General features: G+C 36.1%; 1 protein-coding gene across 5 annotated transcripts in view; it reads right to left on the reverse strand.

Moving 5' to 3' along the window:
• Positions 1-3,112: 3,112 nt before the first annotated feature.
• The window catches only part of LOC148880171 (BEACH domain-containing protein C2-like), a 149,556-nt gene continuing 124,857 nt past the window's right edge, over positions 3,113-27,811 (reverse strand). For 3 of the 5 annotated variants that reach the window (XM_088961987.1, XM_088961986.1, XM_088961988.1), the window contains 15 exons: positions 20,259-20,328; positions 20,034-20,117; positions 19,891-19,947; positions 19,695-19,763; positions 19,521-19,607; positions 19,305-19,421; positions 14,487-14,636; positions 14,254-14,338; positions 14,032-14,152; positions 13,850-13,946; positions 13,656-13,769; positions 9,223-9,592; positions 7,542-8,329; positions 7,325-7,447; positions 6,868-7,229 (listed from right to left, as the gene is read on the reverse strand). In XM_088961987.1, coding sequence (XP_088818113.1) covers positions 7,155-7,229; positions 7,325-7,447; positions 7,542-8,329; positions 9,223-9,592; positions 13,656-13,769; positions 13,850-13,946; positions 14,032-14,152; positions 14,254-14,338; positions 14,487-14,636; positions 19,305-19,421; positions 19,521-19,607; positions 19,695-19,763; positions 19,891-19,947; positions 20,034-20,117; positions 20,259-20,328 — 2,407 coding nt within the window. In that variant the 3' untranslated portion in view covers positions 6,868-7,154. Of the gene's footprint in view, positions 3,530-6,867; positions 7,230-7,324; positions 7,448-7,541; positions 8,330-9,222; positions 9,593-13,655; positions 13,770-13,849; positions 13,947-14,031; positions 14,153-14,253; positions 14,339-14,486; positions 14,637-19,304; positions 19,422-19,520; positions 19,608-19,694; positions 19,764-19,890; positions 19,948-20,033; positions 20,118-20,258; positions 20,329-27,811 lie in introns of those variants that run through there. The other 2 variants (XR_016104484.1, XR_016104483.1) reach the window with 2 other exon arrangements.

Genomic DNA, 27,811 nt, shown 5'->3' on the forward strand with positions numbered 1-27,811 from the left:
TCAAAGGCTGTCACGAACAATTGACCCAAAAAGATATCAACCTAATTGCTACTTGTACCATTATTCGTGACAATTACGGATCACCAAAATCATGGATAGCAGTAGGAAAATCAACATTAATTCATTTTGTCAGACTAATTAACATTAATATCCAATAAAAAATGTGCAAAAGAACCAATGAATACTTGAATTAAAAAGAAAGAAAAGAAAATAACTACAGAACCTCACAATGACACAATTGAACCTCCCCCTTGAACCAGAAAAAGAAGCTTAGCTGCTTTTGCTTCTTGGTCTTCTTGATGATCTCTTGGATCTTGGAATGAGTGATTCCTAGAGCTGGTTTGCCCCCCTCTTTATATAGCCAAAGGAGATGGCAATTTTCCAACTCCTTCTAGGAAATCATCTTATCCTTAGGGAGTTTTGATCTTATCTTGAACTAATCCTATCCTATCTCTTATCTAATGCTCTACTCTCAATCTTCTTATCTCTTTAGGATTACATTCAAGAATTTAGATCTGATAAAACTCTCTCCTTGGAGATTACATTCGAAATTCGGACTCTTAACTCTTGAATTCGACTTGGGCTTAAGTTGTGAAATGGGCCTGGCTGCGAACTTGCTCCGACTTTGGGCTCGTTTTCGTACTCGATGCGGGCCGAATCTGTCAAAACCCAAAACATAAAAGTTGTGGGCCTTTCTTTCTTCTTTCTAATGCTTCTTGAATTGTCTAATTCGGTGTCTGGAATTGAGAGTTAGGCCCAGATTACTGACTGTCGCCAAAACTGTGCAAAATCACCCGATTTGTCCTGTTTTCTTCCAATTGCCTTCTTTATTGCCCTAAATCGAAATACAAGAGTAATGAGTCCATTTAAGTGCTAAATAAATGTAAAAGAATGAATATTAGGGGATAAAATTAGGGTTCGTTTTGGTCTCATCAGCTCACAAGTGGGAAGATCTTCTATATTTAGAAAATCCAAAGGACCATCCTTTACCAACCTTGTGATTCGGTCAACACCGATGTGGCCATGTACATAATGCCACAGACACGTGGGATTAACTGTATCACGAGCTCTCATCTTAGTGATTTCAGCCGACGTAGTTTCGGTTATGTTAGTTTCTAGAGAATGATGTAGAACATAGAGACCGTTCTCTAGTTCCCCGTATGCGATGAATCTGTTGTTTCTTTTAACAGTAATCGTATTACTAAAAAAGACAGAATAACCATCTGCACCCAGTTTTGAGACAGAAATCAAAATTCTCCTTAAATTTTGTACATAAAGACAGTCTTTCAGTACAATTATTCCTTCTCTAAAAATTAATTCCACGGTTCCTATGGCCGCGGTTGCAACAGTTGCAGTAGTCCCCAAGAAGAATGTGACTTCTCCTTCACTCAGCCTTCTGCTTACCTTGAACCCCTACAGTGAGTTACAAGCATGAGTCGAAACCCCGGATTCAATACACCAGGAAGCAGAAGCTACCAACAAATTGATTTCTATAACATAAGTCGAAGACCTTTTAGCCTTCCAGGTAGGCAAGACAATTCTTTTTCCAGTGGCCGGTCTTCCTGCAGAAGTGACAGGCATCCGATGCTTTGTATTTCTTCTGCTTCTTGCTCTTAGTGGTTTTTTTCTGAGGCTTCTTTGCCTTCCTCTTTCTCTTGCCTGTCTTGCCAGCTTCAACAAGCATGGCTACAGGCTCATCCTTTCTAATCAGTTCCTCTGTTCTTTGCAACATATTGCTGAGTTCTTGTAAGCTGACATTCAGCTTGTTCATGTTATAGTTCATGATGAACGGATTAAAGGAAGGAGGCAAAGAGTTAAGGATAGCATCTATCTGGGTAGCAAGGTCCAGCCCGAATCCAAGAGCCTCCAGTTCGTTGATGTATCCCATCATCCGAAGACAATGGTCGTGAACTTGTTGACCCTTGGACATTTGTGCAGTCATGAACTGTTTCAAGACCTTTTGTCGAGTAGAACGATTCTACTCTTCATACATTGTCCTGAGACTGTCCAATATGTCTTTGGCAAGTTCGATCTGATCGAACTGCCTCTATATCGGGTTGTCTAAGGAGGCAATGATGTAACACCGGACAAGGGAGTTTTTCTCCTCCCATTCTTGATAGTCTCTCCTTCGGGCCTCAGAAGCCCTATCACCCGGACACTCCAGGGAAGGATTCTTTGCCACTTTGTCCAGCTTTTCAGAAGCTAAGACCAGCATAAGGTTCCTGTACCAATCAGCATAGTTTGGGCCCTTCAACTTATTGTCATCAAGTAGTTTTGTAAAAGATCCGTTTGCCATTTTCTGATAAAAGAGTAAACATCAGTCCACAACCTAATTTGATTCATGTTCATTTAATAGATATGGATTTTAACCTATGATCCATTTCCATTTATTCATCTCTGAGATTTCCCTCCTCTCTCAGTGACGGATACTACATGTTGTATCTGGAAATGTGGGAAATCACATAGGATGCATGGAGCCAACTGTTTCAGCTGCATAACCCCATCACCTTTCTGTGAAGGATCAATCCACTCATCATATGAGTTTTCCCTTTGGCCTCTGTCAGACAAGGTTCAGAGCCGTTTTCAGTTAAACCTTTCTGTCCAGTGAGTGCTTACCCATCATATTCGTGAACGCCAAGGTACCGTGAGAGAGTTCCCATTTTCTGGTGAAGCTTCTCCCACATCGGTCTATGACGCCCCTATCATCTTATGAAACACTCAGACAATCCCAACAGCAAATGGATAGCCCATTTTCTGGTGCGTTTCCTCATTACTGAATGACCCATCATCATGCTAATGACGGAAGGTCTTTAGAGAGTTCATCATATGAATCTCCCTATCACACGCACTCATATTAGCTAGAGGGAACAAAATTACGCCCTATTTTGATTTAGATCAAACCAAAGTGGCTCCCACTGACTTGTGGATAGAGTTTTAGGTGGATAGAATTTTTTTTTTTTTTGTGAAGTAAAAATATTTATTCATATTTATTAACTTGTGAATGAAACGAAATTTCCATACCTCCATGCTCATATATTTATTCATATTTATTAACATCAATAACCACAAACCAGAATTAGGTTCATTAATTGCATGGAAAGGAATTATATAAACAGGCCGACAATTATACCAGCTGGACATCGAAGTGGAGTCTGCTCCCAACAAAAATACTTCCGACATGCTTCCAACACGATTTATGGCCACACATCTCAAACATGATAATTGTTTAACTTGTTTCAAAAGTATAACTCCATTAATGTATACCAGACATATTTAAAATGTTCAGATGTAGATCATGTTTTTGTTAGGAACAGATCTCCGATTCATCAAAGTGAAGAAGAATCCTGCACCAAATGCATCAAAATTCACATCTCATGGACCCAAAAAGATGGATAAGATGGAAGATTAGTGAATGCCTACTGGTTTTAAGAGTTGAATTGATACCTGGGTCGAATTTTCTAACCAAGCCAAATCATAAATCTGTCACCTGTCAACTTCGTCGAGTCATAAAGAAACTTGCCTGGTGTCGCTGAATCACAGGTCAGGTCACCATATAAAAAGTGACTTAGCTCAGCCACTCGAAGCAGATACAATTATCACAACAAAGTACGCGTGGACTGGTGGTAAATATGTCTTACAACCTATTATATTAATATTGGAAACTCAAAGTATCTAGTTGTATGGGTCTTATCCTGAGACCGAATCTACTCCTCACACCTGGCGCCTCACAGGCGCCTCACACACATATCCTATCATATATTGGAAATATCTTCCATACTTATTTATTATTATTAACGGAAGATAAACTAAAATCATGTCTACTAATTTACTGATTAAAATTGTACCTATATAAGGTGATATTGTTGATACAGGTGGAATAAAGTTACCTTCGACCTTCCACCTGTGCAGTGTATATTAACACCAAATTACAGTTTTGTTAATGTATTTTTGTAAAGTTTTTATAAATTGATTTTTAATTTTACTAGTAACAATAATATTGTTTGTCACTTTGTCACCCTCACCCATGTAGGACATGGTTTAACTTGCACCTGTACCATATACTGCATGGATTACTAGAAAATGGGTTAATGAATTAATTAATTACATGGACATCCGTACAGGATGGTTTAGCTTGCATCTACATAGTATATAGATAAGCTAATACCATATAACATGGTTCAAATCATGGTTTTTAAAAATGAACGGTGACCAAACCCGTCAGGGGTCCGATTACCTGTTCGAATGGTTTGACTGTTCAACCCGAATGGCTGGCCCATTCTGACAATAAATAAAAAAATTTAAAAAATTAAAAAACAGTCAAAATCGTTCAAACGGTTAACCGGCCGATTCAGCAGTTAACTGACCAAAATCAATAGTTTTGGGCGAAAAAGCGGTTTTAGAGGAAAACAGAACCGGTCAAGTGACCAATTCCTAGTTTTTCCCGGTCCAACCATCCGGTCCACTCCGGTCCGGTTTTGAAAACAGTGGTTCAAAGTATCTATATCTATGATATGCAAATGTTTACTTTTCTTAATATTTATGTATCGAGAGTTTCGGCTCACAAAATTTATTTATTTATTTTTTATATTTTATTTTGACAATTTGACGGCAGACGTTTTAAATCAACTATTAAATTATTAAAAAATTAAAATATTAAAGTGTTTTATATTATACGTATCCATGGCCCTGAGATACGATACTATATCATACTGATACTTTCAAGCTTGCCATATACTATACGGGTGATTCGTAACTCAAAAACAGATTTTTTTCTTTATTCTTTTTTTTTTTTTCTGAAGCCTAACTCAAACAGATTTAAAATCAACAATTAAACTCATATTGAATATGAATATGCATGGCTACACATGGAACTCAAAAATTCTAAACGTTACATTAATTACAGTAAATCTAGGTGCAATTTGGCCGGGCCCAACTTTAGCCTGGACTGAACCAGCCCACAATTTTCCATGGGCTGGGCTTGGATTTTCAGTCCCTGGGATGGGCCTGGGAACAAAAATTCAAACATCTTTATTTTTTGGATCAGGCCCGGGTCTAGCCCTTAGGTAGCCTGAATTTAGCCTTAGCTTGACCCTACTTCATCCTAACTCAAGCCTGGCCCAATTATGTACATATATGCATCTACAAACTCATATTTGTAAAGGATACATGCATATTTGCATTCTTGTTTTCGTAAATCATAAATATATTCAAACATTTATATTGAATTTTAGTAGGTTAATTGACCAACTTGAGACTGGAAAGGGCCCAAGCCCAACTCGAGTGCATTAAATTTCAGTTGGGGCTTGGCCTGAGTTGGACGGTTGAGGCTTGACCTCGGGCTTCGGCCTTAGGCCCACTTAGGATTGGGCCTTGGTTGAGCTTAAGCCGGGCCCAGTTGAGAAACTGTTTAGAAATGCATGCAGGCTTTCATAAAAGCTAAGATATGGATGCATTTCTTAATTCCTAGTAAACCAATATAATTATTACTATATTTGCAAATATATATATATTTTAATAATCCTTCGTAAAATTTGTTGATAGATATGCATGCAAAGAAAAAAAATATAAGGTAAAATATAGAGCTTCTATAAATATAATAGTTAGCATGGTGTGGTGGTAGATTTGTTAACTCTTTAACTTAGATACTTGGATTTTTGCAGCAAGAAAAAAAAAAAAAACAGAAAGAAATAAAAAAACCCTTAGATGCTTGGGTTCAAGTCTCTTTGTTTGCATTTTTCGTAATTATAAGATATAAGATTTATTATATATAGCTCTATGATAGAGCTAAGGGAATTTAATAGAATAATTGAAATGAAGGAGAATTAATGGAATTTATTTTGTTAAAGAGAATTAATAGAATGAGTTATTGGAAAAGAAAAGGATAATTGCGTGATTAATGAGGAGATATAATGAGAGGAATTAATGTTGAAGGGCAGATTTAGTGGCATGTTAACGATGAGATATTTATGTCTTAAAAGTGATGTGCTTGAGTTATTTTGTTCATTTAAAAAAAATAATAATAAAAATAGAAAATATAGAAAGGATTTGAGAGGAAGTAGAGTGCTGATGAGTGATGACATCCTTGTAATAGGGTATTAGATTAGGGGTAATCTTTGTAAGATCCTAGTTATACAAGGTCCTTTCAGGCTGGACACTTCAGGCCAAACCCGCCCCTCACATTTATGTGTACATTATTTATGCACATGCATATATGTTATTTTATTTTATATTATTTATATAGAAATAAAATAATATGACATCAATAGTACATAAGAAAATAAATTTATACAAATTATTTGACATATAATATAAAATATTATACATATTTAATATTTTATACATAAAAGTCATAGGCCTGAACAAGGCAGGGCCCAGCCCCAAACTATCCTTACCACAGGTGCTAAACCTGGCCCACACCCGCCCCATGATCACCTCTATTCACAACAACCAAAACTGATTCCCACTCAATTATAATCGGACACATAATGCAAACTTGGACCCTATATAATTGGGCCAGTTTGGTTCAGGTCTGTTGGGTCTGCCCAATCCATTAACAGCCCGAATAGAAGCATTTTTCATCATTTAAGGAAAAGGGTTTTCTTGTCATCACTTGTTTATGTTTTAATAGATGTTTCTAATAGGGGATGTTTAACATGTTTAAGAAGCAGCAGCCCATTTTAAAATAGTAAGGGAAAGTTTAAGTAATTTTCCTATGTACAATAGAGCAACTAATAGCAGTTGATTATATGAGGTATTATGGGAGTTGAGTATTCTTAAGATCAATTAGTATGAGAACAAGATCAAGCTCCATATTTAATTTTTAATTCTTCATGTTTTTGAGGGGTCCTAATGAAGCTGCTATTTCGGTTGAAATGTATAAAATATAACAGAAATTGGATTACTTTCATTTCAAATTTACAAAGAGAGGACAATTGGAGGATACAACAGAAAATACCTGACTGGCAAACAACTAGAGTGAAGCAACCTTGTTTTTTACAAACATCATCTGTGGTGCTAGTAGGCTGCCGCTCCATTGGTAGATACACATGTACATCCTCAACGTCAAAGCCTTGTATAATTGCAGCTCTGTGTGCCCTAGAAGACTGCCGCCAATGACAAATCTTATATACAACCAAAATTTGATGGCTTGAGAGTCACTTTATTAGAGGACTAAGCCCATCACCTTCCCATCCAAGCTTAAGCATTTGATCCACCACCTTCAAGCTCAACTGTAAGACGTGAAGCAGAAAACTCATTGTGATCCCTCTCAAATGGAACTCTATACCAGAATGATAAACATAATGTTTTGAACTATTTAACTTACAGATGGATCAGTAAAAACTACCAACTTCTTGTCCGATGTTGACACTAAAAGATTAGTATTGTCCTTGTTCAAAGCGAAAGCAGTTATGTTTTGCCCTTCTCCCAGCTTTAGTGTATGAAATACCTGTTAACAATATAGGATTCTTTGCTTGTTAAAAGAGTAGATCCCTAAAAAGTCTAACATAGGCTCATTTTTATTTTTACATTGTTTTCTATACCTTCAGAGTATAAAGATCCATGAATAGAATTGAAGGCACCGGAACTGTCAACTTGTTTAGGTTCTCACCACTCGATCCAAGAGCAAGATCTTTGGCCTCAGAGTTACTTGATTGTAAATTTCGATTGTTAGTGCAAATATTCTCACTTTCTGAAGATGAATTCACCCCAATTATGACATTCTCTCCATCAACAGAAACCTCCATGCACCTAACATTGCCACATAAAGTGGAAAGTTGTGTTGTCGCAATTGGAATCCCATTGATGGTGAAAGTCCTAAGCATACACTCTGTTTTGTTCCAGGTCATTATAACCCCTAGACATGAAAGGCAAATAGCATGTGCTTCCACCCCAACTAATCTCCTGATCAACTGACCCCTTCTTATGGAATGAATCAATACATCTGAAAAATGGGAACACGATGCAACAATTCCAACATCAGAACTGACACTGCAACAAATTATTTCCCTGAAATGGCCTCTCAATACATGCATGGGGCCCTCAATTCGACGTCTCCGGTTATTCTCTACCATCACATTTGTTAGGTTACCATTACTTGTAGTGGGCGTGTCAGATGTAGTGGAAGGCTCTGAAATATTGCTTGAGTGTGATGCAAATGCCCGATGCACCCTCCATAGTATGATTGTTGCATCACGAGATCCAGTCACAAGGTAGTTGCTATCAGATGACAAAGCAATACAAGTAATTGGAGCACAATGCCCTCTGGCTGTTTCAATGGTTTTTGCTCCATCAGATGATATCAACTTCACACTGTTGTCGGCATGCCCACCTAAACACAAATGCAAGGATATTATGTTGTGACACAATAGCCAACTGATTTTTCACACAAACCTCCAAGTCTCTAGATGGTACAAGTCATCAAAACAAACCTAGTGACATTCCTGGGGTATAAAGATTTTATTCAGAAAAGGTTTGACTAAAGGTTTGACTATTAAACCACACAAACAGTTCTGCTAATCAGGGGACTACATATGCTAATCAAATTATTTAGGTTAAGTCTAAATGACTTAGGAATCTTGCATTTTTTATTAATTATATATACGAGTTTAATGTTACATGTCAAGTTTTTTATTAACTAAAAAATATATAATATTTAATCAACATTTAATTATATATCTGAGTTTAATATTACATGTAAAACTGTTAATTAATAAAAAAATATATACAATATCTAATTAATGTTTAATTATATATATGAGTTTATAATATTACATATAAAATCTTTTATTAATGAACAAATATTTATAATATTTAATCAATGTTTAATTATATATACAAGTTTAATACTTCATGTAATTTTTTATTAATTCATCAATGTTTAATTATATATACGAGTTTAGTATTACATGTAATTTTTTTTAATTAAAAAAAAAATATATATATATATATATATATATATATATAATATTTAATCAACGTCTAATTATGTATACGAGTTTCATGTTACATATAAATTTTTTTATTAATTAAAAATATATATAACGTTTAATTAAAGTTTAACTATATATTCAATTTAGCAACTTAAAACATATCTAGGACAAACCCTAGCTACGTATCCAAGGCAAGCCCTTTTTTCTGGAATGTTTCAAATTAAAAATTGAAAACATGGACAGATGTTATTATCTAATGGAAACAAAGTAAGAAGACAAACAGAAAGGGTACCGGTGATGATTTCTTTGTCACATGTGATGACAACCAAATCTGAGGTTCTTGTTCCAGATGTTGCAAATGCTAGTGCCTGTGGAAACTGCCATTCTTCAGAATTAAACCCAACTGGCCCTTTAAACATGCGCATGAATGCTCCACCAGTTGAACTTGATAAGGCTTTCCCATGTTGAAAAAGGAATGGCGTGCCTTGGCCATCAGGTGTATTAGGCTGCCACTTGTGCACTGCAACATGGACAGCTGGAGCATTTACATCAACAACTATGACAGAATCTGATGACACATAAATGGAAGCAGCAGGAACATTGCAACGTTCAGGATTTGGGATCACATATGGTCTGACCTCATTTGGGTTTCGAAATATAGTCTAGCATGCAACAAAAGAGAAAATAGATCAAAATCAGTCTTTTCTAACATACCATATAAAATAAAATAGAAAAGCTACCAGAGAAATATAATCTTTAAGAATCAACAGAACCTTAAAGACAATACCAAAAGAATAAAAAGCAGAACCTAAAAGACTTGTTGACAAGTATAGTATTTGCCCCAACAGAAAAATCAATGGTCATATATACTAAACATGATTTTGATTACTAGAAAGATCCCAGAAGAATATCAATTTCACTGCCTTGAACTTATGATAAGATATATAGTGACTAGGGAGAATATTCTAAAAAGATGATAAACTCCATAAATAGCAGCTTACCCTTCAAGGAGCACATACCATAGTTTCATTGTATATCAGTTAATTAGCATCTATTCATTGATATGCATCATTGGACTTTCATGAGTTGTTACCTTTTCAATTGTCTGATTTTCAACTGAAATTTGCAAGGTCTTACCATGTTCTAAAATCTAGAAAATACCTATACTTATAGTGCATGCACTATCATATTCTTATGAAGAATATCAATTTGATACCTCAATGTTTGCAGTATTTTGTATTTAAATGGTCTTCGACAACTCAAGAGGCATATATACTATATTCTGAAAGTATGTACATATTTAGGTCTGCATGTTTGTTTGTATTTATGAGATTTTACATACAAGCATATATGCATCAATGTTTTAAAAAATGACTTGGAAACAGAACCGCTTTTCCCTTCGGTTGGCGGGTCACTGGTTAAACCATTCGGGTCAAACGGGTCAACCCATAATGCCATAAATCACATAATAAAAACATGTAAATAGATAAAATGCAGAAAATTAAAGAAATTTTGCATTAAAAATCTGGCATGTTTCTAATATCATTAGTAAGTATGCACGTGCTTTGCACGTGGCAATTTTTTATGATGATGGTGAATGGTGATAGTAAATTTTTTCTGTATTTTTATATTTCTATATCTATAAAAATTATTATTATTCTGTGACATTGATTTTTGTTTAACATGATGAATATACAATATTATAAATGTGCTCAAATGTTTTTTATAGATTTTTTTCTACCTTTATACTTTTGTATGTTTTCATCATTTTTTTAATTATTATTATTATTTAATTATGACATCAAGGATTAGCACATTTCACCCAAAAGGCTGAATTGTTGACTCACCACCAAATAGGAAAGCAATTCCATTTTTGGGTTGGTTTAAATTCGTATTTTATTTCTATCATAAAAAACAATTATTGTTTGTGACACTTATTTTTTTGTTAACGTGGTTAATTAATATAAAATATTAGTGTGCCCAAATGTTTACATACATACATATTATGTTTTTATCTTTTTTTTATTTATTATTTAATTATGACTTCTCATGTAAAAACATTTGACTTGAAAGGTTGAATTATTGATCTATCACACCAAATAGGAAAACAATTTCACTTCTAGGTTAGTTTTAAATTTTGTATTTTATTTTCATTATCAATAAACGTTTAAAAAATTCTTATTTATCGTGTTTGATTTTTAATATGATTAGTATAAAATATTTGAGATATGTCCAAATGATTTTTTAGAGTTTTATATATTTTTCATAATTTTTGTATATTTATTTATTTTTAACTTTTATTATTTAATTAGGAGATCAAGGGTTAATACATATAATCCAAAAGGTTAAACCATTGACTTGCCACAAGGAAATGATTTCATTTCTGGGTCAGTTTTAAATTTTATATTTTATTTCGAACATCAATAAAAACAATTATTATCTATCACGCTTGTTTTTCTTTAATATAATTCATATACAATATTAGATAAGTGCCTAAATGATTTTTTTTTGTGTTTTTTTATTTTTCTTCATTTTTTACCTAATCATGAGACAAGGGTTGACATATTTAACTTAAAAAGTTGAATCAATGGCCTGTTACCACGAAAATCCAATTCCAATATATTGTTTGGATATTGTTTTCAATATTGTGGTCAAATCAATTGATTAGATTGACCAATCCACCATCAAATTCATGATTATAGATCCATTTACCACCAAACCACTTGTCTATAGTGACCTAGCTAATTAAATCATTGAACCATTTGACATGGTTAGTGGGGTCATGTGTACATTAATGCTCTTTTTCTTCTCTTAATTTTTATCTCATTTCCATCATTAATGAAAATAATTATCATTTATCACACTTTTTTCTACGATAAGTATAGAATGTGCCTAAATTTATCTACGAATTTCTACATTTTTTAGAATTTTATGTATTTTAATATTTAATTATAACATGTTTTGATCCATTTGACATGGAAAGTTGAACCACTAACTCACCACATGTATGGAAATACCATTTTGCTTTTTTTGGTTGATTTTAAAGCATATATTCAATTTTCATCATTAATAAAATTAATTCTTATTTTCACATTTATTTGTGTTTAAAATGATGAATATATAACGTTAGATATGTATCAAAATGCTTTATATAAAGTTTATATTTTTCTTTGAGTTTCTATATATATATATATTTAATATTTATTACTTAGTTATGACATCATAGATTGGCCCATTTGACTTAGAAGGTCAGATTGGTTTTAAATTTTGCATTTCATTTATATTATTAATAAAATAATTATTGTTTATCACACTTATTTTTTATTAAATGATTAATATATAATATTATAGATGTGCCCAAAATTGTTACATTTTTTTGTATTATTCTATTTTAAAATTTTTATTTTTTAATTATACATCATGGCTTAACCCATTTGGCCTAAAAGGTTGAACCACTAACCCACCCTCTAGATAGGAAAATGGTTTCGTTTTCCATCAGTTTTAGTTGTATATTCCAAGTCCATCATTAATAAAATTATGTCTATTTTGTCATATATATCTTTCTTTATTATTACAAGTATATAATAATAGTAATGTGTTCAGTTTTTTCAAAATTTCTTTATGTTTTATAATTTTTGTATTTTTATGTCTAAATTTATATTATTTATTTATAACATCATGGAATTATCCATTTGACCCAAATGGTTGAACTAATTACCCACCACCTAGATGGAAAATATGGTTTCAGTTTTAGTTTTATTTTAAAATATAAAATGCCATTCTATTAATAATTATTGTGCATAAATTTATTAGTGGTATTTAATGACGAGAAACAAAAGTATAAATGTTGGATTCAATGAGATAGAGAATGAGATTTATTTAGTGCCTTAAATGTGAAACTTAATAAGAGGTAATTGAATATACTTAATAATAGTATTATTTTAAATACATTTTTTGCCCTTTCAATGAAGATGGACTAAATTCAAGAGGAGGGGTATTTTAGTGAAAAAAATTCCAGAAGCCCAATGCCTCGTTCACACTTTTATAGGCAGTATAGATTGATATATTTGTCATATTATACAAAACTATGTGTGATAAAGGAGAGTTCATGTTATTAATGATGGAAATAATTAAGAAATACAGAAAAAGAGAATTAATGTCTGACTTGTGACTTGGTGATTGGGACAAATTGTTCAACACTTTAACTGCATGGGTCACTAGGTCATTGACCAACTTTTTTTTTTTTTTTTTTTGCAAGTAAGCAGTTTGGGGGCTAAATGGGACCTGCCGGATGATGGATCATCCAGTCTGACCACTAGTTCAACAGTGGGTTGAAAATGTGTGAGAAGGAAGGCATACAACACACATTGATGATAAATTTGTCTACTTGTTACATATTATTGTATTAGGAGTTTTTTTAATTGTTTTCGAACAGGATATGAGTAAAAAGGATGGATGGTCCACCTTTAGTGGTCTACATATATGATATTATTATAATGGATTTAGTTGAATCCCAAACACAGATACAAGCATAGTTATCCCACAAGTAATCTTACCTAGTTTTGGAAGCTAATGCCATTTTTCTTGATTTATGTCTTGTCAAGAGATACATGTTTTTTATAGTATGATTTGTTAAAACACCTAGAATATTTTCTCAGAGATAACGTTTAGAAAACAGTATTGCATAAATGCTAGGTTATGTGTCAAAATAAAATCATGACATACCTGCAAGTGAAGAACATCTGCCAATGGTCGCTTTTTCATGTGAGGCACAGTAAGAAGCTGAGAAGGAGTTTGTCCAAAGTACGCTATTTGATCTTGTGTAGCACGTTGTTGTACCTTTTACAATATAACCAGATTTAAAATAAGTAACTAAACTAAAAGATAAAGATCAATGAAGAAAAAGCAAGTAAGCTCACTGGATCTGAAATTTTATCAATATCAACAGTGCCTTCATAGGTTATATAAAAAAACACGTTGTTGGCCAATACAGCTTCCTTTCCCCGCTGTTTATATCTGAAAGTTTCAATTCATTCATGTAAATATTAGGTTAAGAAAGAAACCCCATAAAAATAAAATTTTCAAGAACAAGTAGACATACCCAAATATGAGGTCAATCCATTCATGCAAATGAGCAGAAACATGCTCACTCTCAAGAGCCTTCCGATGCTTATGAATGAAATCAATAGGGTTTTCAGCCCATGGTGGAAGTCTCACAGAATCTGTGACATTGAATGCGAAATCAGCATATCAAATTCAGACACTTTCAAGAAAAATGCAACTGATCGGTGCTCATTCATTCCAAGTACCTAGATATACATACCAAGCTTTCCCCCTAGTTGTGTTGTGCCAAAATCAATTGAGTTTCCATTCATTAGAACCTCAGGGAGGTAAAAGAGCTCTGGAACCTAAAACCAAATAGAGAAACAAATATAAGAGTATGCCTTCTGCAAGTGATACAGTAAAAGGAAGATGAGAAAAAAAGAAATGCACATAAAAACTCTAATCACGACTGTAAGGGGGCGCTCATTGGGTATTGATGAAATAAATTCTTACCAACTCCTTGACATCACTCATGTCCTCAAGAACACCATTCCAAGTAGAAGCTATGTCAGAAAACATCCGATCTGCATGATCAAATTTGCCACCTTGTAGCTGGATTGAGAGAGTGGTAAATGGCTCCACTCTAACAAGGTAATACAAAACCTATGGAAGAACAGGAAAAAGTCATATTTAAATAAATAGAACATATTCTTTTTCCTACATGATCAACGCCATTATAAAAGTTATGCATTGAATCCCATAGTAGTACAGGGGGACAATAAGCATACCTAAAGTTGTCTAGTAGGACTGCATCAGTCCTAGTTGTAATGTACAATAAACAAGAATGAAGATTTGAGAATAAGAGAAGAAGAACAAAGAGGAGAAGAGAATGAGAAGATGAAGAGAAGAAAGTCAAAAAGAGTGTGGGTCACTTAGATTGTCGCCCCACTCAGCTATTTATATTAATAGTTTAAATAGGGTAAAAACCAGAATTACCCCTACTGCTTACATAAGCAAAGAAATAAGAAATAATAGAAAACAAAAAATAACTACCAACTACCACTAACATAAATAGACAAACAGTAGTAAGGACCACATTAATGTTCTACATCTCTACACTCCCCCTCAAGTTGGGAATAGATATTAGTCATTCCCAACTTGCATAGATTTGCCTCTAACTTTGTCTTTGAAACTGCCTTAGTGAAGAGATCTGCAAGTTGCATGTTGGAGGTGATATATGGAAGACACACTTCTTGGGAAGCAACTCTCTCTCTGATAAAGTATTGATCCACTTATGCTTAGTTCTGTCATGTTGTACAGGATTATGGGCAATGTTAATAGCAGCCTGATTATCACAATACAACATTAGGGGCTTCTCATAAGCAATACCCAACTCCTCAAATAGAGATTTCAACCATAACACTTCAGCCACACCATTCGTCATGGACCTATATTCAGCTTCAGCACTGGAGCGAGCAACAACATTTTGTTTCTTACTCCTCCAAGAAACAAGATTTCCTCCTACAAAAGCACAATACCCAGAAGTAGACCTCCTATCATCAACATATCCAGCCCAATCAGCATTTGTGTAAACTTCTATTTTCATGTGACCATTATCTTTGATGAGTATATCTCTACTTGGACATCTCTTCAAATACACCAGTATCCTCTCAACTGCAAGTAGGTGTGGTTCTAGGAGAATGCATATACTAGCTAATAACACTAACTGCATAAGAGATGTCTGGTCGTGTGAGACAAAGATAGAGAAGTTTTCCAACAAACCGTTGGAACATAACTTTATCTTTAAGGGGCTCTCCACCTTCTGCACTGATCTTGTGATTTTGTTCAATAGGTGTGTTAGCAGGCTTAACACCTAGCCAACAGATCAAGAACATACCTCCTTTGGGAAACAAAAATCCCATGTTTAGACCGTGCTACCTCAATACCCAAGAAATACTATAGCTCTCCCAAGTCTTTGACCTCAAATTCTTAGTGAAGGAGTTGCTTAAGAGAGTCAATCTCATGGATATCACTCCCTGTCACCACAATATCATCCACATATACAACAAGTGTTAAAGAGGGATTCACTTTCTTAATAAAAAGAGTGTGATCTGACTAGTATTGCACATAGCCAAATTTTTCAAGAGCTTGTCTAAATCTATAAAACCAGAAATTAGGAGATTGTTTCAATCCATATAAGACCTTATTAAGCCGACAAGCCTTCTTTCCTGCTTTTGCACTATAAAATCTAGGAGGTAACTGCATGTGCACCTCTTCTTGCAAGACATCGTTGAGGAAGGCATTTTTAACATCCACCTGGAGTAAATTTTGGGGTTTAAAAAATATCCATTACGTTACAATTACATGAAATAGACAACCCACCTCCATACCAATGTTATGTAGATGTGGCAAGGACAAGGCTGGATGTGATTTTTTTACTTAAACCCCAAACTTTATTCCAAGTCAAGGGATGGCTACCATAAATTTTATTAATAATAAACGTATCCAACATGATACAACATCCTTGTATAGCTTCATACTTCTTACCCCTCTACAAAACCTAGTTACAAAGAGATCATCCAAAATAATCATATGAACAAAATATAAGCAGACTCAATGATCTCTTGAACCCCAAAAACAAAAACAAAAACATAAATTATCTAAAAAATAAGAAAGGAATTCTGTATGCATCATCCTAACTGAGCCTAATGGACATTGATGGGTTCAGACGGATTCTTTGTATAGTGATAGAAAGATAGAAAGTTAGAAACTTACCTTTGTAATTCCTGTGTGCCTCTCACATTTTCTCTGATGTACATCTTCTCATCTACCTTCTATTTATTTAATGAAATTTCTGTTATCTTTTCTCAAAACGAAAAAAATAAATTGGTAACTCTTCCAAAGAATTGAAAATCCCACTTCTCTTGATGCAAGCTAAATCTGCAGAAGCATTTAAAACTTTTTTACCTTCCCTAAGAGAATAAAAAATTATCACCATTCTATCAAACAATTCTGACACTCTCCTCTACTAGTAAAAAGCTAGCATGGTACTTCACAAGCATTTTTCACTATATCACAAACAATCTATGAATCTATTACCACCTCCACATTTTCAATTCAAGTACAACACGCCAACTGGAGCCCATCAAGTAAAGCCCTTGCTTTGGTAATTAAATTGGTCTTGCCACCATAAAAGTTAGAGAAAGCTACTACCACCACTTTGTTTCTTCCATCCTCAATAATACCACCTCCTCCAGGCTCCAGTAATACCCATAAGGAATTTTGAAGCTCCACCAATATTCAGCTTGTAGAAACCCATCACAGGATGATTTACAAATACAATCCTTGTCCTCATACTCATAACATGGTCAGTATTAACACCCAAAATATCCAAAGAAAGATGCTGTTAGGTACAGCCTAACTCAGGAGCTTGCTTTGAGGGAAGCTCAGCTTCTTATTGAGAGAAGAGGGTAAGAAAATTGGAACACAGCCAAAAAGTATTTTCCACTCAACAGAATGCCTATTTATAGGTAATAAAACCACATAACAAGCAGGTCAGATCTGATCAAAGTTCAAAGTACCAATACACTTGATATACATGAAGGCGTATCGGGTGTTTTGATACTTTATATCTTTTTTTTGTAGTTTTTCTTTTTCAAAAATGTTTCAGGGGGTCGTTTTTAGGCTTTCCTACCCCCTGAAAGTGCCCAAATTACAAAACCCCCCTTATTTGTGAATTTGGAAAGCTACCGATATGATACGATACACCTGATACAGGGTGCATCGTACTAAAATTTTGAACATTGGATCTGATATTTTGCAGTTATAACAACCTTCTGACATGGCATTCTAGAATAAACATGCTTGCATGGAGGAACAACATATTTGGGTGTGGGTTTCAGTGGAACCACAGAAGGTACTGTTGCAGGTATAGGCCTGCCTGGCACCTAGGCTTGTGAAGGCATCACTTTTCAACCAACTGAACTGTTCAAACTCTCAAAATCAGGAAGAACTGGAGTGAGGGGAAGAGTCCTAGTCAGGTTGGACTCTTTATTTTTGACTTGTGTTGGGGGCTCAAGTTTTTTTTGGATACCTTGGAGCTTTTTATAGTGGGTGGTTCAACTTTTGGCAATTTCTGGGCTTCCTAAAGAGGTTGACACCCTGTTCTCCTTTTAGTTCTCAAGAATGGAGAATTCTCTCCAAGTAGAGTTTTCTTCTTCCAGAAAAGTCCCCCCTTTCTTGGTGAGATCAATCTGATCTTGGAGTGTTTGTATCTGATTTTCTTGCTGATTTAAGTTGATTGAATTGATATGGAGGGATGTAGTGCTGAACATAAATCAACCAATAGCCAAGGCTTGGGTGTAGGAAGTGCCAATGATCCGTTTGGATCTGGTATTATTACTACAATTAAAATTGGATGGTACAAACTATGTAGAATGGGCACAATCAGCCAAGATGGCTATTTGTGCACGTGGAAAACTAGGATATATTACTGGAGAGGAGATGTAACCTATTACAAATTCTTCTCAGTGGGTGCAGGAGAATTACATGGTGATGTCTTGGCCATGTAATTCTCTTCTCTCACAAATTCTTCCTTTCTTTCCTCTATTTCTATAATTTTTTATATTTCTACTGATTTCTACTACCTTATCCACCAATAGGTCAACTGAAGTTACAAGATGTAATTTAATGAACCAGAATTGATGAACCAACAAAAAACACCATCAGTAAACAAGGGAAGGAAAGAAAAAATATGAAACAAAAGTAGTAGCATTGAATGAATTAATCACATCAAGATCCACTCTAAGAAACACTCAATGCTATCAATTAATGTCAGTTTATATAATTCTGCAACTCTGGAGTCTAGAAAACGCTAGATATTTGTATCAAGAAATTTCTTTTTTATCAGCATCTATATCAAGAAGAGTCGATAGTTTATATCAGCATTCCAAGCTGTCACTTATGAAGTTAGTTAACATATGACCACATCAACAGAGGAGGGACCATCTGACAGATACTTCTGTTACCAATAGGCAAAGAAAATGATAAAAAATGCTAAATAATGGCAATGCAATACTATTACATTTGCCCTAGCATACTTTAAAAAGTGATCTTTTCAACAAACTAGAGATCACTGTTAAATCCAACCCTGTTTCATATCTTGGTCGCTATTTCTATTTAACAAAATATTAGAAGAGGTAAGCAGGCTACAGATATCAACATGTTTGCAAGAGTGGGGCAACAGAGCCCGAAATGCATTCTCTTGCAGCATTTACATTAAAAAGAAAAAACACCAACCATTCTAAAAGATAATATCACAACAGAACTTACTGTTCCGGCACTTGAGTAATGTGAACCATAATGAAACTTTGGGATGATTGGATCATCAAAGCTGGAGTATCTTTCTTGGAATTTTTTTAGCCTATCAACATTTAATGCACCAACAGGCTGCAAAGAGTATATACTTTACACTTAAATAAACAAACCAATTAAAACAGTGGAAATTTACAGTAATTAAGAACAGAAGATTGGATTAAATTGTGCAACCTGTGAAAGATCTCGGTATGAAGATGGATCAGTGAGATCCAAATTCTTTGAAGTGTAATCAGCAAGAATCCATGGAAAAACAGGATACTGCAATGAAGAAAAAGGATATTCAATAACAAAAATACAGGATCCTACTTCTTCAAATTATTGACATAAAATATTTAGAAAATCAACCTGTGTGATGTCATTATAACTACGGCCAGCCAGGGTATTGAGCTGCATAAGATATTCAAAATTGCTGATCTGCGAATAGGTAGTGTTCTAGTGGTTAATAATATAGATTCAGTAACTAAAACAAAACGAAATTGCTGAAATTAAAACAACAGGTTTAAATAATGATGTATCTACAAGTCAATCATCAATTTCGTACCTCCCATCTAGCCCAACGCTCCATAAGCTGAGTTCTCTTAAGAAGTTGTTCAGGTCTCTAAAGCAAATAATACAGGACCTTAGTTTTAAGAATAGAATGTCTTAGATTCAAATAATACATTTAGAGCATTAAGAGATAGATACTTGTGTGGCTAGATAAATGTTGCTCAAATGAGGAGGCCGTGCTTGAACTATAGCTTTATATGCATTCTTCCGCCCTTCAATATTCTAGACCAAATACAAACCAAGAAAAAATAAAGACAAAAAGTGGTTTAGTGGCGATTTATGAGGAATGGATGTTATTAACAGACTTTGTGTTGACATAGATACAATGAAATTAGATGCATATAGATACTTATAACATTATACCCCAAAGTCAAAGAAGAAGTTTGATCTGTCAACCATAAATAATTCCAGTGCACTTCTCCGTAGAAGATATCTGTAGAATGGAATGCCATAAATAGGAGCAACAAAAAATCAATACGATGAATAAACATCAGCGTTTTAACAAGCAACAAAAAGTTGATTTTAGTATGTTAGATAATAAATACTTTGTCAAACCAAAAAGAAGTGTTACAAGGACATAGATTAGGGAGTTCAGAATCTGATGCCAGTCTAGGAGTCCAACCCAACAAGAAGGAAAACCATGGATTCAGGGAAGCATTCTAAAAAAAAAATTATTTCTATTAAAATGTCTAACATCATGAGAATTCTAAAAATTAAGGAACAATTAATTATGTATATTTGATGTTCATCTGTGACAAACAAGCAAAAAGAGAAAAGAAACTAAGGGTCCGTTTGGTTCGTGATCGGAATCAGAATGGGAATCCCTTGGAACTGGAATCGGAATGGTCTATTACCCCTACCTGTTTGTTTCAAACAGGAATCGGAATCGGATTCCGGTTGATGCTGTTTGGTTCATCAGGCTGGAATCGGAATCAGCCATGATTTCCAATTTTGCCCCTAATAAAAATAAAAAAGCAGAAAATGCATGAAAATACCAAAAAAAATGCAGAAATTGCAGAAAATTTGCAGGAAATGCAGAAATTATAATAATTTTGTAGAAAATTCATAAAAATGCATGAAAGTTTTGTAGCAAATTCAGAAATCATGCTTGTAGCTATCCACCGCTTCTTCAAACGTCTCCTCCGTCTCATTGTTAATCCACCCATACTCGCTCATGAACGGACTGACTAGGGTTTTTGGAGGGTAATTAGCAATAAAATCCTTCCACACGTTATCACCCTCCAAATCCCTAACAACCTCCAGAAGGCAGCTGTTGCACTTGAAACCTCCCCCGAAGCTGATCATCATCACACTGTCACCTCTTCTCAACCTCTTCTTGGCCTCCTTGCTGGCTCCAAGTCGTACTCCAGCCCCAAACTCTTTCCCACCCCGCCGCTCTTGCCGGCGGACACGCTGTCCTTCTTGGGACGAGGAAGGAGGCGTGTTACTATAACATATCGAAGCAGCTCCCTTAGTGGTAGCACCTTGGGTGCTAATACTCTGAGGTTCTCGACGAAGGCACGAATGGCAGATTTGGGGAGGTTCTTGCCAAGGTGAAACCCTGGTCTACTCGCGGCATCTTCCTTCTGAATTGCACATCCAAAAAGAAAAAAAGGAAACTAATAGCAGAATGGGAATCACGTTCCGGGGGAGGGGGTCGGGAATGGCCATTCCCCCATATGGGGGAATGGCATTCCACCTACTCATTCCCATTCTGGTCGACCAAACATCCAGAAACGGAATGACCCATTCCGATTCTGATTCCAGGGTCCTATTCCCTCGAACCAAACAGACCCTAAAAATTGTTGGAGGTTGTAGGGATGTAACCGAAGTATTGTTACTCATCTGGGGACTATTTAGCATTTCTAGGAGTATAAGGGAGTATGTACAATTTTAGGGTCGTTGGCATTCCACCTACTCATTCCCATTCCGGTCGACCAAACATCCAGAAACGGAATGACCCATTTCGATTCTGATTCCAGGGTCCTATTCCCTCGAACCAAACAGACCCTAAAAATTGTTGGAGGTTGTAGGGATGTAACCAAAGTATTGTTACTCATCTGGGGACTATTTAGCATTTCTAGGAGTATAAGGGAGTATGTACAATTTTAGGGTCGTTGGCATTCCACCTACTCATTCCCATTCCGGTCGACCAAACATCCAGAAACGGAATGACCCATTTCGATTCTGATTCCAGGGTCCTATTCCCTCGAACCAAACAGACCCTAAAAATTGTTGGAGGTTGTAGGGATGTAACCAAAGTATTGTTACTCATCTGGGGACTATTTAGCATTTCTAGGAGTATAAGGGAGTATGTACAATTTTAGGGTCATTGAGTGTTTGATTTGTTAAGCCATCATATGGTCTGGATTAGGATTTGAATAAGTGAGACTGTGAGAGAAGGTGGGCAGTGTTTATCTATTTCTTTTATTTTCTGGCATTATTCTTTCAATCTCTATAGATCAGTATGGTACTGGAGCTGTTGGGAGGGAAGTATTTTATGGCACACAGGAAAAAACTTTTTAGAGGTTTCTTAATTTTTGGACATAACAAGGGAAAAGGAAATTTCAATTGGGCTGATTTACTGCAGGGAGTTCTTACACAATTCAATGAAAAGAAATTTTCAGGTTAGGATACAATTTTTCATAATTTTCAGAGACTTTAGGATAAGGGCTGTTACGATCAGTCCTCAACTTTGTCCCGATGTGGAAATGCTTCATCTAAATTTCTAATTAGAACAACTAATCACATATATGCTGGGACTTGAGCTACCCTTGCTATGTTTTCAGGCTTGTAAAAGGTGCATAAATTGATCTAAGCCTTACCTCATATCATCTTCGTTGAGAGACTTATTCTGGTGACATATCAATTGCACCCATATTGGTTGATTGGGAGAATGACATATCAATTGCACCCATATTTGTGTAGGTACTCTTTGCATCCCTTAATAAAGGGAATTTAAAGGAGGTTAAAGGAGGTTAGGTCTCCCTTGAGGAGACCTGTGTAGGAAGCTCTCTCTGTGCCTGAAAGGAAAGATACAATGAAGGAGGAAACAAATGCACTAATTAAAAATGAGACAGGGGAGCTGGTGGATCAACTTGAAGGAAAGAAACCAACTGAGTGCAGATGGGTGTTCACTGTGAAGCATAATGCAGATGGATCACTTGAAAGATACAAAGCCCACCTAGTTCCAAAGGAGTACACACAAACCTATGGTATTGATTACTTTGAGACCTTTGCACCAATTTCTAAGATGAATACTATTTGTGTTCGGTTATCTCTGGCTACAAACTTTTCATGGCACATGTTCAAAATGGATGTCAAGAACGCTTTCCTCAATGGTGATTTATAGGATGAAGTGTATATGGAATTGCCCCTTGGTTTCTATGATGCAGGTGCAGGCAAGAAAGTTTGTAGACTCAAGAAGGCATTGTATGGTTCAAAGCAATCTCCAAGGGCTTGGTTTGATAGGTTTAGACTTGCTTTGGAGAAATTTAGGTATATGCAGGCTCACTCAGACCACACACTTTTCATCAAGAGAGGTGGTTCCTCTCTAACACTCCTTGTTGTATATGTAGATGATATTGTGGTAACAGGCAAGTGATGTTGATGAGATTAATTCCCTCAAGCAATTGCTTCACAAAGAGTTTGGGGTTAATGATTTGGGTCATCTCCGATATTTTCTAAGAATTGAGGCGGCTAAATCTAAACATGGTATTTTCATTTCTTAGAAGAAATATGTACTTGACCTTTTGGAGGAAACAGAAAATTGGGAGTTAAACCTGTTGTTTTTACTGTAGCTATAGTAGTCCGAACCAGTAAGGAGAAGAAGAAAGAGAAGAGAAGAAGAAGGAGACGAAAGAACTGTCGAACTTGATAGCTAAACCCTATCAGTCGACCTCTTAATAGTGATTAGGCTTCTAATTAAATGTACAAGGACTAAACTGCCCCTACTTAAGTATGGGACAGAGAACCTCTAATAAGACTGCCACATAGGCTCATAACTTAACCGAGGTGAAATGACTAATCTACCCTTATTCAGCTAACTCTAACACTCCCCCTCAAGCTGGAGAATATATATCATATAATCCCAGCTTGTTACAAATATAGTTCACTCTCCCTGAGCTTAAGGCTTTTGTAAACAAATCTGCCCACTGATCACCTGAGCTTACATGTTCAGTGCTTATCTCTCCAGTAAGAACCTTCTCCCTCACAAAGTGGCAATCAATCTCTATGTGCTTTGTTCTCTCATGAAAAACAGGGTTGGATGAGATATGGAGCGCAGCTTGATTGTCACAGTACAACTTCATAAGTTTATCCATGTGGAATCCGATTTCTTGTAGGAGATTCCTCAACCACACTAATTCACATGTAGTGTGTGCCATGGCTCTGTACTCGACTTCAACACTGCTTCTAACCACAACCGTCTACTTTTTACTCTTCCACGTCACAAGATTTCCTCCAAGAAATGTGCAGTAACCTTTAGTAGATCTTCTATCAAACACAGAGCCCGCCCAATCTGCATCCGTGTACCCAACTACTTCAATTTTTCCTCTTGGTTTATACAATAGCCCACGGCCTGGAGCTCCCTTCAAATATCTTACAATTCTAAGAACTGCATCCCAGTGAGATATACGAGGGTTCTACATAAATTGGCTCACCACACTGACTGCAAAGGAGATGTCTAGTCTCGTGATAGTCAAATAGTTCAGCTTCCCCACTAGTCGTCTATACCTTCCAGGATCATCAAATATTTCCCCTGTATCACCGCTCAACTTAACATTTGGTTCCATAGGAGTCTCAGCTGGTTTTGCACCTAACAGTCGTGTTTTGTCCAATAGATCGACACATATTTTCTTTGGCACAGGTTTACACATTGTCTTGATCTAGCAACTTCTATACCCAAGAAATACTTCAATGTCCCAAGGTCTTTTGTCTGAAAATGATTTTGCAGAAAGACCTTGAGTTTGTCGATCCCCAATTTGTCACTGCCAGTTATGACAATATCATCCACATAGACCACTAATAAAAACTTTCCAGCTTCTGAGTCATAGCTGAACACTGAGTGATCAACCTGACATTGTTTCATTCCAAAATTCCTCACCACTTCACTAAACTTCTCGAACCAAGCATGAGGCGATTGTTTCAACCCATAAATTGCCTTTTTCAGTCTGCACACCTTACCAGCCTCCCCCTGAGCAACAAACCCAGGTGGTTGCTCCATATATACTTCCTCTATAAGGTCACCATGAAGGAAGGCATTTTTTTATGTCAAGTTGAAATAAGGGCCAATCATACATAACTGCCAGGGAAATTAACACACAAACAGAGCTAATCTTAGCCACTGGAGAGAAGGTCTCCATATAGTCCACTCCATACAACTGTGAATAACCTTTAGTAACAAGGCTGGCTTTCAGATGCTCTACACTACCATCTGGCAAGTATTTAACAGTATACACCCATTTACAACCCACAACATGCTTACCAGGGGGAAGAGTAGTGAGCTCCCACGTGTGAGTATGCTGAAGAGCAGAGAGTTCCTCCTCCATTGCCTGCCTCCACCCAGGTGAACTAAGAGCCTCTTGGACATTGTTAGGTATGAAAATAGATGACAATAGTGAAACAAACTAGCGATGTGAGGCGGAAAGGCGAGATACTGAAACAAAATTGGAATTGGGATGGAGAGTAGAACTACGTTTACCTTTCCATAAGGCAATGGGTAGGTCAAGTCCTGAAGGTTCAGCAACAGGAGCAACGACAGGATCCGCGGACAAGGTAGAAGCTGGAGGAGGGGCCGGTGTCGTTCAACATGTATACACTTGCCGAATTGGTGGTCATTCAGTAGGGATCTGCACTGGATGAGATGACGAGTCAACTCCAACAGGAACACCCAGAACTGGATCACTGACCGGAAGAGCAAGAGGAAGTAAATGTGGAGACGAAGATGCTTCAGTTCTTGAGAAGAAGGGAACAGACTCAGAAAATGTGACATCAGGACAGACATTGCACTTCAGAGTAATGGGATTGTAACACTTGTACCATTTTTGAGTTCGAGAGTAGCCAAGAAAGACACACTTAATGGAGCGTGCATCCAACTTGTCTATTCCAGGACTCAGATTGTGAACAAAGCACACAGCCAAAGATACGAGGTGTTAATGGAAAGGAAGACAAGGTGGGAAACAAGATAGAGAAGGGAGACCGACCATGAAGAATAAAGGAGGGCATCCGATTAATGAGGAAACACGCAGTAAGTACAACATCACTCCAAAACCGTTTAGGAACACTCATATGATGAAGAATAGACCGAGCTATTTCAAGGAGATGACGATTCTTCCGTTCAGCCACCCCATTTTGTTGAGGAGTGGATGCACAAGAAGTTTGATGAATGATGCCATGTTGTTCTAAATACTGTTGAAAGGAAGTTAGAAAATATTCACGACCATTATCTGAACGAAGAACTTTGATTGGAACACCAAATTATGTACATATTTCAGCATGGAATTTTTGAAAAATGGAAAATAATTCACTCCTTTCTTTCATTAAATAAATCCATGTCATTCTTGAACAATCATCAATAAAAGTGACAAAATGCTTGTAACCATTATAAGACTCTATTTTGATCAGGCCCCAAACATCTAAATGAACCAAAGCAAAAGGACTCAACATACGACTTTCAACTCTAGGACTGAAGGAAACAAGATGATGTTTCCCAAACTGACACGACTCACACTGTAACACTGACAAATGACTCAAAGACGGAACTAGTATCTTGAGTGCCTTGAGAGAAGGATGTCCCAGTCGACAATGCCACTGTAGAGGAGTGAGTGAAGTCTGAAGTGCAACTGACGATCCACCACCGTCAAGGTAATACAATCCACCAGCTTTATGCCCCCCACCAATCTTCTTCCCCGTCCTGAGATCCTAAAAAACACAAGAGGAAGGGAAAAAAGTAACAGAGCAATTAAGAATCTTGGTTAATTTACTAACAGACATAAGATTGAATGGAAACTTAGGGACATATAGAACAGATGATAAAGAAAGAGAAGCCATGTCAACATTGCCAACACCACAGATGGGAGAGGAGGAACCATTGGCAAGGGTAACAGTTTGAGATGTGGAAGTTTCAGAGAGAGAAGAGAACACACCTGGAGTCCCAGTCATGTGATCAGAGGCTCCAGAGTCAATAATCCAAGGAGAGGTTTTAGATGACAGGCAAGCTATACCTGAGTGGGCAAGAGTAGCAGTAGTGTGCTGTGAAGTGGATTGAAGGAACCGCTCATACTCATCACGTGGTACCCTGAGTGGGCAAGAGTAGCAGTAGTGTGCTGTGAGTGGGCAAGAGTAGCAGTAGTGTGTTGTGAAGTGGACTACCGTAGCTACAGTAGTCCGAACCAGTAAGGAGAAGAAGAAAGAGAAGAGAAGAAGAAGAAGATGAAAGAACTGTCGAACTTGATAGCTAAACCCTATCAGTCGACCTCTTAATAGTGATTAGGCTTCTAATTAAATGTATAAGGACTAAACTGCCCCTACTTAAGTATGGGACAGAGAACCTCTAATAAGACTGCCACATAAGCTCATAACTTAACCAAGGTGAGATGACTAATCTACCCTTATTCAGCTAACTCTAATACCTGCAAATACTCCCATTGAATTACATCATTAGATAAGTGCAGAAGAAGGTGAACCTCTTGATGACAAGACCATGTATCAATGGCTGGTTGGGAAACTTTTTATCTTTGTCTGACTCGGCCTAACATTTCTTATGTTGTCAGTGTTGTTAGTCAGTACATGCACTCTCCAAGAACCATTCATTTGTTGGCCGTTGAGCGGATCCTAGCATATCTCAAGAAGTGTCTAGGTCGTGGAATACTCTTCAAGAATAATGGTCATATGAAAATTGATGTGTAGATGACAGT

Source organism: Nelumbo lutea, chromosome 1 (genome assembly GCF_056320005.1).
Source record: "Nelumbo lutea isolate HS-2025 chromosome 1, American lotus-T2T, whole genome shotgun sequence".
Taxonomy (NCBI): domain Eukaryota; kingdom Viridiplantae; phylum Streptophyta; class Magnoliopsida; order Proteales; family Nelumbonaceae; genus Nelumbo; species Nelumbo lutea.